Source organism: Bufo bufo, chromosome 3, assembly GCF_905171765.1.
Source record: "Bufo bufo chromosome 3, aBufBuf1.1, whole genome shotgun sequence".
Taxonomy (NCBI): Eukaryota; Metazoa; Chordata; class Amphibia; order Anura; family Bufonidae; genus Bufo; species Bufo bufo.
In genome coordinates this window covers 266,006,087-266,025,134 of record NC_053391.1, presented here as the reverse complement: position 1 = coordinate 266,025,134, position 19,048 = coordinate 266,006,087, and the positions used below count along the sequence as shown (strand labels likewise).

The window sequence follows — 19,048 nt, the reverse complement described above, 5'->3', positions numbered from 1 at the left end:
GGTTTTTAGATGCCATGTCCCATTTGAAGCCCCCTGATGCACCCTTACAGTAGAAACTCCCAAGAAGTGACCCCATTTTGGAAACTAGGGGATAAGGTGCCAGTTTTATTAGTACTATTTTTGGGTACATATGATTTTTTGATCATTCATTATAACACTTTATGGGGCAAGGTGACCAAAAAATTGGTTGTTTTAGCACAGTTTCTATTTATTTATTTTTACAGCGTTCACCTGAGGGGTTCAGTCAAGTGACATTTTTATATAGAGCCGATGTTACGGACGTGGGCGATACCTAATATGTAGACTTTTTCTCATTTTTAAAGTTTTACACAATAATAGCATTTTTGAAACAAAAAAATTATGTTTTATGTGTCCATGTTCTGAGAGCTATAGTTTTTTTTATTTTTTGAGAGATTTTCTTATCGTAGGGCTCATTTTCTTGCGGGATGAGTGCGGTTTTATGGTAATATTTTGTGGGACATACGCGTTTTGCATCACCTTTGGCTGTTGCACCTTTTGTGATGCAAGGGTGACAAAATTGCTTGTTTTGACACAGTTTTTTTTTTTTTTTTACGGTGTTCACTGAGGGGTTAGGTCCATGTGATATTATTTATAGAGCTGGTTTATACGGACGCGGCAAATACCTAATATGTATCCTTTTTTTTTTGTTTCACTTTAACACAATAATAGCCTTTTTGAAACAAAAAATGATGTTTAGTGTCTCCATGTTCTAAGAGCTATAGTTTTTTTATTTTTTGAGAGATTTTCTTATGTAGGGGCTCAATTTTTTGCGGGATGAGGTGACGGTTTTATTGGTACTATTTTGTGGGACATACGCGTTTTGATCACTTGGGTTGCCACCTTTTGTGATGCAAGGTGACAAAAATTGCTTGTTTTGACACAGTTTTTTTTTTTTTTTTTACGGTGTTCACCCGAGGGGTTAGGTCATGTGATATTTTTATAGAGCTGGTTTTTACGACGCGGCAATACCTAATATGTATACTTTTTTAATTTTTTCTATTTTTAACTTTTTTTTTTATTCCTTACTTGGGGACTTACTTTTTTTTACATGTGAAACTTTTTTTTATTTTTTTATTTTCAACCTTTTATTTTTTTTTTTTTATTTTACACTTTTCGTCCCCCATAAGGTCATACAAGACCTCTGGGGGACATTACTTCACTTTTTTCTTTTTTTTTTTCACTGTTGATTTCTCCTGTAACTGGGGCTGACATAGTAGCCCCAGTTACAGAAGAAATGCACCCTAGAGAGGCTGTCAGCAGCAATCCAGCGCTGTACAGCCTCAGAGCAGGGCTGATCGAGGTCTCTGAGAGACCTCACACAGCCCCTGCACTCTCCGGTCCCGGCGGTCACATGACCGCCGGGCCGGAACAGGAAGCGCACAGCGCTTCCTGCTCTGCAGACACAGCGCTCGTTGAGCGCTGTGTCTGCAGCGATCCGGAAGGCAGGGACACCTGGGCACTGTCCCTGCCTTGTCTTGGGGTTGCCCTGCTGTCACTGACAGCGGGCAACCCGATCAGCAGCTGCACGATTAGCGTGCAGCTGCTATTTCTGACAGGACGTTTTAAAACGTGCTGTCAGAAATAGACGTCCACCCATAGACGTTTATAGTCTATGGGCGGACGTGAATCGGGTTTAAATGGGTGGGCAGGGAATGTATCACAAAGAATGAAGATTTCAAATATATATAAATTATTACTTAAGTCACGTTTTGAAGAGACACAATCGCCGGGACACAGGGCCTGGGGGATGGACTGTCCAAATATACAATCGGTAGGGTGGGGAAGTATTTTTAGTAACTTCTATCTACTATCTCACAACTTTAATCATGTTTTAATACAGTTCAATATTTACCATAGATTATATGTTACTCCCAGTTGGTTAAATAAGTGCGGACTAAGAGATACTTCTAAATGTCCTCGCTGTGAAACTCTAGGCGCGGACTATCTGCACATGATCTGGGCTTGCCCAGAACTTGGAGCCTACTGGAATAGTATTAATAATGTCCTTATCCATAAATTGAAAATACGGATTCCTTTTGATCCCCAATTGTTTCTATTGAATGATTTTCTTGAATTTCTTCACTAGGCAATTATAAATATAAAAAGATCTTGCTAGGTAGAATATTATTATTGGCCAGAGTTTTGATTAGTCGGAGTTGGTTCGCACATCACACTCCATAGGTAAATAATTGGATAAATCTGGTTAATAAGGTAAAAATTATGAATGGATTCTTTATAAGCAGAGAGATGCACTAGAGAAATGGATTAAGATATGGATGACTGGAAGTGTTGAGTTAACTGTTCCCTTTCATTTTTTTCTTTTTTTTCCTTTCCCTTTTCCCTTCTCTCTCTGCCCTTACAGGGGGGGGGGGGGGGCAAAGGGTAAAGTGTCATTAAATAATTATATTAAGCTTGAAGCTTTTTTTGTGTATTGGTTTGGTATATTAATAAAGGTGTTGAAAAGCTAAAAAAAAAAATTAAATGATTCACCTGTTTCCCCAAAATGAAAATACACAATGAAAAAATAAATATCATAGGCATTGCCTTGTACAAAAACACCTGCACTATAAAAATATTTTTCAAAGTTTTTTTTTCAATATTAAAATACAAATTACCGTATATAATTGAGGTGTCATTTTAATTGTACTGACCCAGAGAATAAAGTTAACATGTCCGTTTTACCACACTGTAATAATAAAACCCCAAAATTTTGGGCGGAATTGCATTTTTTTTTTCCACTACTTCTTATACAATATAAAATGGTGTCATTAGAAAGTACAGCTTGTCCCTCAAAAAACAAGCTCTCTTACAGCTATGTGAACAGGGAGTAAAAACAAAAATGCAGAACCTGGAAAAGTGTGGTGATCTTAAAGGGGTTATCCCCAGGATAGGTCATTATTATCATATCAGCGGGGGTCCAAGTCTCGGCATTCCCGCTGATCAGCTGTTTCAGGGAGCCACTGTGCTCACCAAAGCTCTGATGAGCGATCCAGGTTCCCGGCAGCTTTCTTAAGACGCTCAGTGGAAAGAGATATTGTATTCTCCTATTCTGTATGGAACATGGCAGATTCTTCTGTATTAAGGCTTCCAAGCCCATCGTCTCGATGTGCATGTGCCTGTGAAGCAATGTTCAAGTCATGGCGTTTTCACAAATGATTGATCACATTCTTTCTGTTCATCACTTGTAGAAGAGGTGTGTTTCAGATAGTTAAAGGTCTTGGGGATTGCAAATATATTGATGACCTATACTCAGGTTAAGTTATTAATATTCCGATCAGTAGGGGTTGTTTCAAAATTACCTGCATGTCATCTTCTTTGCAGTAGCCGCGTAGTGTAGTTACAACTGCTTATGCCATTCACTTGAATGCGACGAACAGTTGTAATTGCACTGAACTGCCTCTACACAACGCAAAGGTAATTTTGAAGTGAAAGCGATGCTCACACAAGTGCCGATAACCCTTCAAACAGCTGATTGGCGCATGTGCCGGTAAACGGACCCCTAAGGATCTGATATTGTTGACCTATACTGAGGTCATCCTGATCTGCCTTGCAGAGGAACAAGAGCTAGCAAGTTATCTAGACCTATGAGGCTAAAGAACATTAAATGCACGGATTCCTCAAGGAGACTCAAATTTGTTTCATGTTAAGTTCTGTTACATTAATTTTGATATACTGTTTGAATGGAGATCAAATATTAATAAAATGAAAATAAATATTTACATACAGTGTCCTTACTTTTTCATGTGACTATAAAAACAAAATGCATTACTTCACTAAGACTGTATTTGAAGCTGCTGAATTATTATTAATTCTTGTTTCAGATTCTACTTCTATGATTAGCAAACACCTTGGATCTATATCACTTGATGAAAGACCGGGTGCGTGACCTACAAAATTAGCAGTATAGTATATGTGTGGGTTTTAATCTGAGTGCTGCATTAGCTTGTAGGCGACAGCTGTGTGGTACTTAATTTTACTGAATTTTTATAGAGTACTGAGCATTTTCTCAAAGATGCAGTTATTGTTTGACCTATTGATGCATCAATCCATTTTAAAGGGGTTGTCTCACTCCAGCAAATTTATTTATCACATAGACAGAGTTAACAAGGAACTTACTAATGTATTGTGATTGTCCATACTGCCTCCTTTGCTGGCTTGATTCATTTTCCATCACATTATAAACTGCTAATTTCTAGGGGTTTTGACCACTCTGCAGTCCAGCAGCAGTGGTTATGCTTGCACACTATTGGAAAAACACCAGCCTCTCTGGCCCCCTCATATCTGCACTGCTGCAGTGTATAATACAATAGAAAAATGAATCAATCCAGCAAATGAGGCAGCATGGACAATCACAATACATTAGTAAGTGCCTTGTATTAACTTTGTCTGCATGATAAATGCTATTTGCTTGAAGCTAAAGCTTCTTAATAATGAGCACACAAAATATTCTAGGAACATTTCTAAAAACATAGCTGCTGCTTATGAATACCAACGCATTAATCCAAGTTGACATCTACTGTATAAAGCACAGATTAACTAAAATGGAGCATGGCATCTAATAGTTTGCCTGTAATGCTTTGTCTGCCTAATGCTAAATTTAAATCTTCATGTTTGCTTGGAACATTATCAGAGATGACGGAATAAAATCTAATATAAATAAAATATTGTTAACCTGCATACTAGGTCCTACAGTGATAACCATAGGAGCGGGACTACCCTAATCAGAGGAATGAGTTCAGAGTGAAAGTATTATTACTGTTTATTGTGCCCATATGGAATTCACCATTTAAAATCTCAGCGATACCTTAATTGAATCAAATCCATAAAAGCCTTCACATGCACATGGGTGTGGATAGCAAGGTTCCTTTACATTGATCAACACAACAAACCAATTTCACATCTCACGTGATGCTTCGACAGCTGATCTATTATTAAGGGCCCATATATAGACAATAGCAATAATTAGTTACAAAACATACACAAATAGCTTGAAAACATATAGAGGGCATTTAGTATATATTTATGGCACTTTTTTTGCGCGTCATTTGTGTCTTCTCCTCACTCACGCCACTTTTACAAAGTGCCCAGAAAATGGAAGAGGCATGGGGCGAGAAGCAGGCGGACTAGCAGGCCTAGTTCATTTATTGTTTTCCACGCTGTCTCATCTTCCACATTTGATCAGTTTCCTGCTGCTCTCTAAGCTCTGTTTCTGAGCTGGAGGGCAAGGGACTCTTTCTTGGACTATTGGCACAGACAAGCAGCACTGGGGTGATAATATCCTGCCCTTGCCTGTACTTGCATGCCCCCAAGGTCCTGAGTCTGTAAGTGTATTAGAATCGTTAGCAGCCTCGTTACAGCAGACCTTTTGCTGATCCTGACAGCCAATGCTAAATGGTTGCCACAATCAGTTTTTTTTATCCTCTCCCCAGTTTTATTCATATTGTACAGCCTCATGAATACACAGTATATATATGTATATGTGTATATATATATATATATATATATATATACATATATACTCTACATTCTAATATATATGCTGTATACACTTGGTGCAGATATATACTGTGTGTGACATGAGATGTATATATTCTAAAGTCATATATATATGTTGTGTCCGCTGACTGTGGGTCTATACTCTGTGTATACAACTTATATACTAGACTGTAGAGTATACATGTATCAGGTCACACTGAGCTGAGCTGCAGCCAGTGTATATTAAATATATACTGGACTGTATATCGTATATGTGCACATGTGGACAAAATTGTTGGTACACTTACGTTCAAGAAAGAAAGAAAAAAACTGTGATCAGTGAAATAACTTGAAACTGACAAAAGTAATAATACATACAAATGTACTGAATATCAGCTAATAAAAATCAGTCATTGCTTTTAAATTGTGGTTCAAGAGAATAATTTAAAAGAACAAACTAATGAAACTGTCCTGGACAAAAGCAATGGTACCCTTAGAAAACATTGAAAATAATTTAACCATAAAGACATGTTAAATTAAGGTGTGTCCTGTAATTGGCATCATAGGTGTATGTATTTTGCAGTCGGCCCATTGTAACAATGTTTATTCTTGTCCACAAGACAAGAATAGGACATTACCTTTTTTTTTAGAGGACTGTGGAACGGAGTTACAGGTAAGAACAGCACACGGTGTACTGTCCGCTTATTATGAGGCCCCATTGAAATCAATGGGTCTGCATTATAGCCGCAAAAAATGCAGATCAGAGACGGACCAAAAACATGGTCGTGTGAATGTGGCTTTAAAGGGTGAAAAGTGGTCACTGTGCTGTTTGGTATCATGGTGGGTACCACACTGAACATGGGCTAAAGAAAGCTAAGGAGAAAGTTGTCTCAGGAGATTAGAAAGAAAACTATAGACAAACATGTTAAAGGTAAAGGCTATAAGACCATCTCCAAACAGCTTGATGCTCCTGTTATTAGAGGTGCACATATTATTCCGAAGTATAAAGAGGACTTTTCACCACTCCTGACATGTCTGTTGTAGCAACTACTTGCATCCCCCATGTAATAACAATTCTGGGGCATCAGTTCTTATGACTCTATGTTGTGCTATTCCTTTATTATTTTTACTAAAAGTTATGAATGAATTGTCAGCAGCTTGCAGTAAAAGTACAGATGGGTGTTACCATTCAGGGGTGTGTCCCTGCACAGTTTGTCCCTAACGGCACTGAATGGACAGAGTCAACTGCTGGCAATTTATTTGTAAACTTCTAGCAGGAATAATGCAGAAATGGCACAACATAGTCATAAGAATAGATGCTCCAGAATTATTACATGGGCAATGCATGTAACTTAGTTACATAGTAACATAGTTTATAAAGCTGAAAAAAGACATCTTTCCATTTAGTTCGGCCTGTTATCCTGCAAGTTGATCCAAAGGAAGGCAAAAAATAAATAAAAATGTGAGGTAGAAGCCAATTTTCCTCACTTTAGGGGAAAAAATTCCAATCAGGCAATCAGAATAACTCCCTGGATCAATGACCCCTCTCTAGTAGCTATAGCTTGTAATATTGTTACTCTCCAGGAATACATCCAGGCCCCTTTTTAACTCTTTCAGTGAATTCCCCATCATCACCTCCTCAGGTAGAGAGTTCCACAGTCTCACTGCTCTTACCATAAAGAATCCTCTTCCATGTTTGTGTACAAACCTTCTTTTCTCCAGACGTAGATGATGTCCCCTCATCAAAGTCCTGGGGATAAATAGACGGGAGAGATCTCAGTACTCAGTACTGATCCCTGATATATTTATACATAGTTATTAGATCACCCCTTAGTTGTCCTTTTTCTAAAGTGAATAAACCTAATTTTCATTCTCTTTCTGGGTACTGTAGTCCACCCATTCCAGTTATTACTTTAGTTGCCCTCCTCTGAACCCTCTACAGCTCTGCTATGTCTGCCTGGTTCACAGGAGCCCAGAGCTGTACACAGTACTCCATGTGTGGTCTGACTAGTGTTTCGTAAAGTGGCAGGACTATGTTCTCATCACGGCATCTATGCCCCTTTTGATGCAGCCCATTATCTTATTGGTCTTGGCAGCAGCTGCCTGACACTGGTTTCTGCAGCTTAGTTTGCTACATAGTTGTTAAGGTTGGAAAAAGACAAAAGTCCATCAAGTCCAACCTTTAATCCTGCTATATCGATCCACGGATCGATACCTGGATCAATGTCCATCTTCCTTTTAAAAGGGGGTTGGGCCAAAGGGAAAGGGTGTGGTGTGCAGAACAAGATTTCTATACATTATCATAAGCCTCAATGTTATTTTGAATTAAAAAGTAATCTAAACCTTTTTTGAAGCCATCTACTGTATTTACCTGCAGCAAGCTATTCTCAAGCTTTTTTTCTCCAGGCGTAGGAAGTTGCCTCTTGTTTTTTGAGGGGTTTCAACACAGCATAGCTTCCCTTGATATTTTTTGTATGGTCCATTTATATATTTAAGAAAGTAGTAATAAGAGCGAGCACTCACTCTATGGCATAAAGTGGTATTTATTAAATGTAAATATATCTATCAGTGATTTGTACAATAAAATATATCATCTAAAATACACAATCACATTAAATGTGTTAAAATTCCTAGGATTTGGTCAGAACGACCATAAATAATTTATAAGACCACAAAAATCTACCACTCTGTAAACTCGTGGTCTTGAGCAAGGCTTTAATCAGCCGTCTGTAACAAGTGGTCCAACTAAGTGCAAGCGTGCAAGGAGGTAAGAATCCTCTCCTTTCCCAAGACTATATGTTGCATATGCACTTAGTTGGACCGCTTGTTACAGACAGGGCCGTCTTTACCAAGGGGCAAAAGGGGCAGCTGCCCCGGGCCCAGTTGCTCCTGGGGGGCCCAAGGCAGCTGCCTCTTGAGCCCTGCTAGCCACTGCCCCGGGTGTCAGGCTGTCAGCTCTACCAGGATTCCAGGCATCATGATCGTACTGTGTTAAAGTTGTGATTTAGGACCTTAATGACATCATCACCATGTGACCAGTAACCTAGCAATTACTGGTCACATGGCTATGAGGTCATCACAGGTCCTGTGGAGTGTTGCAGAAGTTAACTGTGGAGCTTTTTTGTGTGAAGATTACATCAGAAAAAGGTGACAGGGGCTGTTATGTTAATATACTGTAAACTACTGTATAGTGGGGTGCTGTATACTGTGTGGGACTGTATACTGTGTGGGACTGTATACTGTGGGGGCTGTATACTGTGGGGGGCTGTATACTGTGTGGGACTGTATACTGTGGGGGACTGTATACTGTGGGGGGCCTGTATACTGTGTGGTGGGCTGTATACTGTGTGGTGGGCTGTATACTGTGTGGGGGCCTGTATACTGTGTGGGGGGCCTGTATACTGTGTGGGGGGCCTGTATACTGTGTGGGGGGCCTGTATACTGTGTGGGGGCCTGTATACTGTGTGGGGGCCTGTATACTGTGTGGGGGCCTGTATACTGTGTGGGGGCTGTATACTGTGTGGTGGGCTGTATACTGTGGTGGGGGCTGTATACTGTGGGGGGTCTGTATACTGTGTGGGGGGGCTGTATACTGGGGGGGGGCTGTATACTGTGTGGGGGCCTGTATACTGTGTGGGGGCCTGTATACTATGGGGGGGCTGTATACTGTGGGGGGTGGGGGCCTGTATACTGTGGGGGGCTGTATAGTGTGGGGGGCTATACTGCTGTACTGTATACTGTGGGGGTCTGTGTAATGTATTCTGAGGGTGCGGTATAGTGTGGAGTTCTATACTGCTGTACTGTATAGTGTGGGGGGCTGTATCGTGTATTGTTTGGGGTGCTGTATACTGTGAGGTGTTGTATACTGTGGGGTGCTGTATACTGTGGGCTGCTATACTGCTCTACTATATACTGTGGGGTGCTAAACAGCATACTGTGTGGTGCCTTATACTATAGGGTGCTATACTGCATACTGTGGGTTGCTGTATACTATAGGGTGCTATACTGCATACTGTGGGGTGCTGGGGTGCACTGTAACACTAGGGTGAGCCGAGCCCCGGTCTCCTTCCTGCAGAGTGGTGCCCACTTCCAGCCTGAGTCCAGCTGCCCAGAGCACTGACCCTGAGCCGCTGGAGTCTTCAGAACTGGAAGTATTTACAATAGTTCACTGGACTCTACCAGGTGTGTGGATTTTTTGTGTGTGTGTTGTGGTGGAGGGCGTGATTGCCTAAGGTGTGGGAAAGCGGGATCCAGGGGGCCCAAGTAAATTTTTGCCCAGGGTCCAATCAATATTAAAGACGGCCCTGGTTACAGACGGCTGATTAAAGCCTTGCTCAAGACCACGAGTTTACAGAGTGGTAGATGCAAATTATTCTATGTGGATGACACACTAACCGGGACAATTCAATTTTTGTGGAAATTACTATTAGCCGCAGAAGGTGAAACAACTATCGCAGCACTTATCAACGTGCATTGTACCACCAGACAATTCACATTTACACAAAGACTTTATAATTTTATACTTTGAATAATTTTTTTCACTGCATTTTTGAATGAACACAAAGACACTTGTACTAAATTTGGATCCCAGGATTGATTATTATTATCATTTTTTCCATCATTTTTTCTTTTATATATAATCACTTAGCACCTTTTTTTTTTGTCACAACAGTCATCGTGGTGCATATCACACGTCATCTTAACATCGATTGCTGTTACCTGAACAACAATTGCTGCTGCTATTTATTGCTACAATTGTTATTTAATTGCTGTTGCTATCTATTGCTACAATTGTTATTTAATTGCTTCTGCTATCCACTGTTACAATTGCTATTTATTGTTCATCTTCCCAGATATCCATTGTGGTCTTATAAATTATTTATGGTCGTTCTGACCAAATCCTAGGAATTTTAACACATTTAATGTGATTGTGTATTTTAGATGATATATTTTATTGTACAAATCACTGATAGATATATTTACATTTAATAAATACCACTTTATGCCATAGAGCGAGTGCTCGCTCTTATTGCTACTTTCTTACTTATTCTATCAATTGAGGTAGGGTGTCCTCAATTTGAGTTTGCGGCACCGTACCACCCACAATCAGCAGTGAGCCACTCCATTGAATTTACCATTTATATATTTGTGCAGGTTAATCATGTCCCCCCTTAGACGTCTTTTTTCAAAGCTAAACAAATTCAGTTAATTTAATTTTTGCTCATAACTAAGATCTTCAATGCTCTTTATGAGGTTAGTTGCTCTCCTGTTTACTTTTTCTAACTCCAGGGCATCCTTTTTATAGACTGGTGCCCAGAACTGAACTGTATATTCCAGATGAGGTCGCACCAACGCTTTGTAAAGTGGTAATATTACATCCCTGTCCCCCGAGTCCATACCTCTTTTTATACAATACAAAATTATGTTGGTCTTAGAGGCAGCTGACTGGCATTGCATGTTACTAATACACCCAGTGACTCTCCCAGTTTTACTCCTCCTAGGACATATGCTGCATGCAGATTATTAGCCCCCAAGTGCATAACTTTACATTTATCTATATTGAACCTCATTTGCCAAGTTGAGGCTCAAACAGTAAGTTTGTTCAAGTCAGCTTGTAACTTATTAACATCTTCCATAGATCCATAGAATGGACAGTATTACAAATTTTGGTGTCATCTTCAAAAATAGAAACAGCACTATTAATCCCATCCTCTATGTCATTAATGAATAAGTTAAATAGCAAACCCAGCACAGAACCGTGTGGGACAATATCAAACGCCTTTGCAAAGTCCAAAAACACAATATCGACAGCCTTCCCTCTGTCCAGTCTTCTACTCACCGCCTCATAAAAACATCAGGTTAGTCTGACAACTTCTGTTCTTAGTAAAACTATGTTGGCTATCACTTATTATATTATTGACAATTACATGATCCTGTATGTAGTCCCGTAGAAGGCCCTCAAACATTTTTCCCCACTATGAATGTTAAGCTTACTGGCCTATAGACTCCGGGTTCTGTTTTTAGACCCTTTTTGAATATTGGTCACCACATTTGCTATGTGCCAATCCTGTGGAACACTCCCCGTCAATATAGAGTCATTAAATATCAGAAATAATGTTGTGTCTGTGACATTACTTCATTCTCTTAGATTACGGGGGTGTATGCCATCTGGTCCTGGCGATTTGTCTATTTTAATCTTTTTAAGACGCCACTGTACTTCTTCATGGTTCAAACAGGGCACTTTTAAAGGGGAATTAACTTTTATATTCTGCATTTCATGTGACAGTTTATTTTCCTCAGTGAATACAGTGGAGAATTTATTTTTTATGGCTTTGCTTTCTCCTCATCGCTGTCTGCAACTCCCCCTCATCACTCTGTAAAGTGCCGACACTTTCAGATTTATACTTTTTACCATTTATAAAATTGAAGAACATTTAGTTAGTTTTACTCTCTTTGGCAATGGCTCTCTCTGTCTCTAGTTTGGCTGCTTTTATTTGTCTTTTACATATTCTATTTTTTTCCTTATAGTTTTTCAATGCTTCCTCGCTAACCTCCTGTTTTAGTGATTTCAATGCTTTCTTTTTGTCATTTATTGCTTTCTTTACAATTCTATCTATCTGCATCATTTTTTTCTTGTTCCTTACCCTTTTATTCCCATAAGGTATGTACCTCTCACAATTAGAGTTTAGGATGCTTTAAAAATATCCAATTTTGCGGCTGTATTTTTATTTTTGAGGACTTTGTCCCAGTTAGTTAGGCCAATAGCCTCTCTAAGTTTGCAAAACTTAGCTTTTTTCAGCTTTGGTATTTTTGTTCCTCCCTGAAGAAACACTCTTTTGAATGACAGTTGTAAAGTTATTATTTTTTGGTCACTATTTCCCAGGTGTCCCTCAACCTGCACAGCTGTTGTTCTGTCAAGTCTATTGGTTAATACTAAGTCCAGTATGGCCATCCCTCTAGTTGGGTCCTGAACCAGTTGGGAAAGGTAATTGTCTTTGGTTATTGCCAGGACCTGTTTCCTTTATGAGAGCTACATGTTTCAGTTTCCCAGTCTATATCTGAGTAGTTGAAGTCCCCATAATAACGATCTCATCATGATATGCCAACTCATCTATCTCCTTTAGTAGTAGATTTTCTATGGACTCTGGTATATTAGGTGGCCTATGATAAACTCCTATTATTAGTTTATTATTGTTTTTGGCTCCATGTATTTCTACCCACATGTTGATGTTCCTCACTTATATCTTCGCAGAGTGTGGGCTTATGACTGGACTTACATAAAGGCAAACTCCTGCCCCTCTCCATTTTTGACAATCCTTTCTAAACAAACTGTAACCCTGTGCGTTAACTGCCTAGTCATAGCTAACATCCAGCCATGTCTCAGTTATTCCAATTATGTCATAGTCCTCCTCACACATCACTAATTCCAGTTCCCCAGTTTTATTAGGCTTCTGGCATTAGTAAACATACAATTGAGAGATTTCTGTATATTTTTACCCTACACCTTTCCTTATGAACTGTACTAGTCCCTCCTTCCATTCCTTCCCCAGTTCAATTACCTGGCCTCAGGTCTCTATCTGCACTATCTTCCCCTCCTATAATGTAATTTACCTCCACCCCAGTCCCTAGTTTAAACACTCCTCCAACCTTCTAGCTATCTTGTCCCAAAAAACAACTGCACCTTCTCCATTGAGGTGCAGCCCATCCCTACGATAGAGCCTAAAGCCGACAGAGAAGTCGGTCCAATTCTCCAGGAACTCAAACCCCTCCTTCCTACACCAGTTCTTGAGCCACTTGTTAACCTCTCTCATCTCCCGCTGCCGTTCTTGTATGGCTTATGGTACAGGTAGTATTTAGAAAAACACTACCTTTGAGGTCCTTGCCTTAAGCTTGTGACCTAAATCCCTAAAATCATTTTTAAGGATGCTCGACCTACCTGTAACTTTGTCATTAGTTCCAATATGAGACATGACTGCTGGATCTTCGTCAGCCCCTCCCAGTAATCTGTCAACCCGATCTGCGATATGTCGAACTCGAGCACCACGAAGACAACACACATTTCGACCTTCCCGGTCTTTATGACAGATCGCCCTATCTGTACCCAGGGGCGTACATAGAAATCACTGGGCCCCATAGCAAGAATCTGAATTGGGCCCCCTAACCCCGCCCACTACCCATCCCTGGCCCATCCCACCTTCTGTTCTGGCCCCTCCCCCACCACAGCCCCATTTGCCAATAAAGAAATGTATACATACGTTCGTACGTATTCGTACTGACCCAGAGAATGAAGGGCACATGTCAGTTTTGCGGCAAAGGGAATGCCGTAGGAACAAAGCCCTGTGGTATCTGAATCTATGGGACTCCTGTGGATATTCCATAAAAGTTTTATCTGCAGTCCTATGTAACATTACAAATAACACAGTGATAACGCTCTGAGTACAGATAATGTAGTAGATGTCACCTGTAGTCCTATGTAACACCACAAATAACACAGTGATAGCTCTCTGAATACAGATAACACAGTGATGGCTCTCTGATTACCGAAAATGTAGTAGTGTTACCTGCAGTCCTATATAAAACCACAGATAGCACTAGTGCTGATAATGTGGTAGTGTTACCTGCAGTCCTATGTAAAACCACAGATAACACTAGTGTAGACCATGTGGTAGTGTTACCTGTGTCCTTAGTGTGCCTCCCTGTGCTTCTCCCACGGACTCAATGCTGGCGTCTCTGCCTCCTCTTCCATCTTCTTTATCTTGCCCGCACAGAACGTCCTGATGCAGCTGTGTCAAGACATAGGAACACTGTGGGCATGGTGATGGTGACACACACAGGGAGAGACACACACATACATACAATAAATATGATCACATCACTGCACCTGCCTGTCTGCTTTGGTAAAGCCGGGCATAGATGGGCTATGTCAGGCTTTAGCAGAGTGGGCACAGGACAGTGGACACAGGGCGCCATATGTATGCGAGCACAGCTGAACGAGTGCAGGGCAGTCCGCATACACATCGCTCCTCCTGCCTGTGTCCACTGTGCTAAAGCCAGATGTAGGCCATCCCCCACATCTTAACCCCTTTGCTACAAGCGCCATTTTGTCATCACTTCTCTTACCCCAAACGGTTGCAGTATGCCACTGCCCAAACCCCTTTAACTCCTTGCTGCTGATGCTGAGTGTGCACATAGCTACCTATTCCCCCCCCCCCCAAAGGTGACTGATGTGTTTGGGGGTGGGTGGGTTGGGGAATATGATTGGTGGCTATATGCACACTCAGTATCGGCAGCAAGGAGTTAGAGGGGTTATCCAACCCATAATGCCCCCCAAATGACTGGTACACTGTCCTCTATGAGCCTCCCCACTCCCCCCCCCACCCCGAGTCCTCTACAACCCCCTCTAACACCTAATGCCCCCAAAAATGCTCAGGACAGTGTGCTTTCCTCCTACTCCTCCCCCCACTGGGCATTAGGGGTTGGGGGGCTCATAGAGGACTCGGGGGAGGCTCATAGAGGACAGCGTGCTTTCCTCCTACTCCACCCCCCCGGGATTTTGGGGGAATGGGGGGGCTTTAGGGGTTAGGGGGGCTCATAGAGGACTCGGGGGGGGGGGGGGAGGCTCATAGAGGGCAGTGTGCTTTCCTCCTACTCCTCCCCCCCCGGGCATTTTGGGGGACATTAGGGGTTGGGGGGCTCATAGAGGACCTGGGGGGGGGCTCATAGAGGACAGTGTGTTATCTTCCTATTCCCCCCCCCCCCCCGGGGGCATTTTGGGGGGCATTAGGGATTGGGGGGGGACTCATAAAGGACTCAGGGGGGGAGGCTCATAAAGGACAGAGTAGGAGGAAAGCAGACTGTCCTCTATGAGCCCCCCCTCCCTGTCCGGTCAGGAGTGGACCGCGGTCCTTTAGTCTGGGCTGGGGGCTGCACTCACTAGTGTCACTGCACTTGCTGTCGGCAGGGCAGATGACCAGTAAACAGCCAGGCGGGCGGCGAGGAAGGATAATACGCTCCCTGAGTAGCTGCTCTGTGTGTAGTTTGCGGCGCCCGCTCCTGCTGCCTGTGCCATCCCAGCAATACACTGGCCAATCAGCAGTTGCCTCTTTGCGTTGTCTTGCGCTGCTTGGCCAGTGTGAAATGGAAAGTCCCGATCCTTCAGGTCAATGATTGGCCAGTAGCTCCGACGGACGGACGGACGGGGGGGGGGGGGGGCAGTTCGGAAGAACACACAAGAGCCGCTGCGCCGCATATTAACTCATTAACTAAGTGTGCAGAGCAAACGGAGGGGGCGGGGCCTTCCGTGCGCTCCGGGCCCTCCTGTGCCGCGGGCCCCATAGCAACGGCGTGGTCTGCCTATATTGGCGGTACGCCACTGTCTGTACCCCTAATAATTTAGTCTCCCCTCCCACTATCAACACATGTCTAGCCTGCCCTGCTCTCCTGGCCTCCTGCTTACTGGAGCTGGTATTCCCCTGACTGGCAGAGAAAGTGTCTGGCTGCATCAGTGCTGTCACTGAACTAACATCTTCCTCATCTGCCAACTTTGCAAACTTGTTGGGGTGTGCTAGATCAGGACTAGCCTCCCTGGCACTCTACCCTCTACCCTGCTTTCTAAATGTTATCCAGCTACATACCTCACTTTCCTGACCCTCTATACTACCACCTTCCCCCATAGAGTGCCTGCTCAGTGAGCAGCAAATTATTTTCCAAATTGCCAGTGGTTCTCAGTGTTGAAACAAGTAATTTGCTCACATTTTGAACAAAGATACTGTATGCACTCTCAAACAGCTGTTCCAGGACTGCATAAATTAGACAAGATGTGCACTGGACTGCGTTGTCAATAATGGAACAAATACTAATGGAGATTAAACAAGAAAAGAGAAAGAAAAAATACAATACAGTTCAGTGATAAGCAACTGACTTACCCTCCTAAAGTCCCTGAATCTCAAGTCACATAATCTAAAGTATCCACTTAATACAAACACACACTTGAAATCAAACATGCGAACGCTCACAAACTCGCGTTGTTTGTCTGCTTGTATAGGTGCTGCTTCCATTTAGTAAACCTGTACTCCGTAAACTGCTCACAAGGTGTACATAAAAGTAAATTTTAAGTGAAAGGTGCGCTTTTAGGGTGGGTCGGAAGTCTATTAAAAATACAAAATACATTAATAAAGTATATTACAAAAACTGTTATTAGGGGATTAGTGACATGTTAACAAATATGTATTCAAAAGTTTAGTTACACTTTACCCCTTCAGGACCCTGAGATTTCGTTTTTCACTCCCCGCATTACCATAGTCCTAACTTTTTTTTTTTTTTTCCAATTCACATAGACTTATGAGGGCTTATTTTTTGCGGGACAAGTTGTACTTTTTAATGGCACCATATACGGTTGCATACCAAGTAGTAGGAAGTGGAATTGTTTTTTCCAAATGGGGTAGAATTGGGAAAAAACGCAATTCTGATAATTTTTTTACACTGTGCGCTAAAATTCTCCAGGTCAGTACGGTTACAACGATACCACACTTGTATAATTTTTCTTGCGTTTTAATACAGAAAAAAATGTAAAGAAAAAATATAGATTTATAACCGTATTCTGACCCCTATAACTTTTTTGTAGTTATGTGTACGGGGCTGTGTGAAGGCTAATTTTTTGCGGGGCGATCTGTTCTTGATACCAATTTAAAGTGTGTGCGACTTTTTCATAAATTTGTATAAAAAAATTATTGGGTAGTTGAAGTGACAAAAAATGCCAAATTGGCTGTTTTTATTTTTTTTTCCCGTTACGCCATTTACCGTATGCCATTAATATTTTCATATTTTAATTGTATGGGCATGTTCGCACACAGCGATGCCCATGATGTTTATTTTTTTTTTGTTAAGTATTTTTATTTTTAAGGGCTTCTGTCACCCCCCATTTAGCAATTTTCAGTATCGGACATTAGTCCATATATATCACTCTTACCTCTCTCTCTGCTGTAATTTCTTTAAAAATCGTACTTTTATAATATGCTAATTACTTCACTACCAGCAACTTGGGCGGTTACTTGCTGGTAGCCGCCGCATCCTCGGACTATAAACATGCCCCCTCCTCTACTTGATACACAGGGCCAACGAGCGCTCTCCTCCTCCCGTTGGCCCTGTCTGCCCATGAAATCCCGCGCCTGCGCCATACCGGTCCTCGTTCGTCGCAGGCGCTCTGAGAGAAGGACGCTTTTCCAGGTGTAGGCTGACGTCATCGGCTCAGGCGCACTGAGGAAGGAGAGGGCAAGCGAGCGTCCTTCTCTCAGAGCGCCTGCGCCGAATGAGGACCGGTACGGCGCAGGCGTGGGATTTCATGGGCAGACAGGAGGGGGGGGTCCTGTGTCAATTCTGGGTTATTCTGGTCTCTGGGGACCCGATAACCTGGAACAGGATGGTGATCGGTGATGTGATAATACACCACCAATCACCATCCTGCGATCCTGAGAGGGGATGGTGACATCCCTTCTCAGGATCGGCTCTGATTGGCTGCAGGGGCGGGCAAGCAGTTAAAATAGTGCCAATGAAACCGTCCTCTCATCCCGCAAAAGATGAGCCCCTACCTAAGATAATCGGCTAAAAACTAAAAAATTACTGACTCTTAGACTATGAAGATATTAAAATGTTTTTTTTTGTTTATAAAAAGATAATATAGTGTAAAACATAAATAAATATAAAATAATAGACATATTAGGTATTGCCGCGTCCGTAAGAATCTGCTCTATAAAAATACCCCATGACCTAACCCCTCAGATGAACACGGTCAAAAAAATAAAATAAAAACGGTGCCAAAACAGCTATTTTTGGGCAAATTTTCAATTTTAATCCGTTTTTTTTCCAGTAACAAAGCAAGGGTTAACAGCCAAACAAAACTTAATATTTGTTACCCTGATTCTGCAGTTTACAGAAACACCTAATATGTGGTCATAAACTGCTGTATGATCAGACGGCAGGGCGCAGAAGGAAAGGAACGCCGTATGGTTTCTGGAAGGCAGATTTTGATGGCCTTTTATTTTGGCACCATGTCCCATATGAAGCCCCCTTATGCACCCCTAGAGTAGAAACTCAATAAAAGTGATCCCATCTAAGAAACTACACCCCTCAAGGTATTCAAAACTGATTTTACAAACTTTATTTAACCCTTTAGGTGTTCCTCAACAGTTTAAGGCAAATGGAGTTGAAATTTCAGAATTTCTATTTTTAGTATCCTTGCCTCACAAAAATGTAATATAGAGCAACCAAAAATAATATGTACCCTAAAAATAGTCCCAACAAAACTGCCACCTTATCCCGTAGTTTCCAAAATGGGGTCACTTTTATGGAGTTTCTACTCTAGGGGTGCATCAGGGGGGCTTCAAATGGGACATGGTGTAAATAAACCAGTCCAGCAAAATATGCCTTCCAAAAACCACACGGCGCACATTTCCCTCTACGGCCACATATGGGGTGTTTCTGCAAACTACAGAATCAGGGCAATATAGCGTTTTGTTTGGCTGTTAACCCTTGCTTTGTTACTGGAAAAAATGGA

At 41.7% G+C, this 19,048-nt stretch overlaps 1 protein-coding gene across 4 annotated transcripts in view; it reads left to right on the top strand.

The window, feature by feature from the left end:
* Positions 1-19,048, top strand: part of DCAF6 (DDB1 and CUL4 associated factor 6) — a 1,234,054-nt gene that overhangs the window by 729,258 nt on the left and 485,748 nt on the right. For 3 of the 4 annotated variants that reach the window (XM_040424128.1, XM_040424130.1, XM_040424127.1), the window contains exon 12: positions 3,843-3,899. The exons of the other annotated variant lie outside the window; for it this stretch is intronic. In XM_040424128.1, the coding sequence (XP_040280062.1) occupies positions 3,843-3,899 (57 nt within the window). The remainder of the gene's footprint in view (positions 1-3,842; positions 3,900-19,048) is intronic. 4 annotated transcript variants of the gene reach the window in all.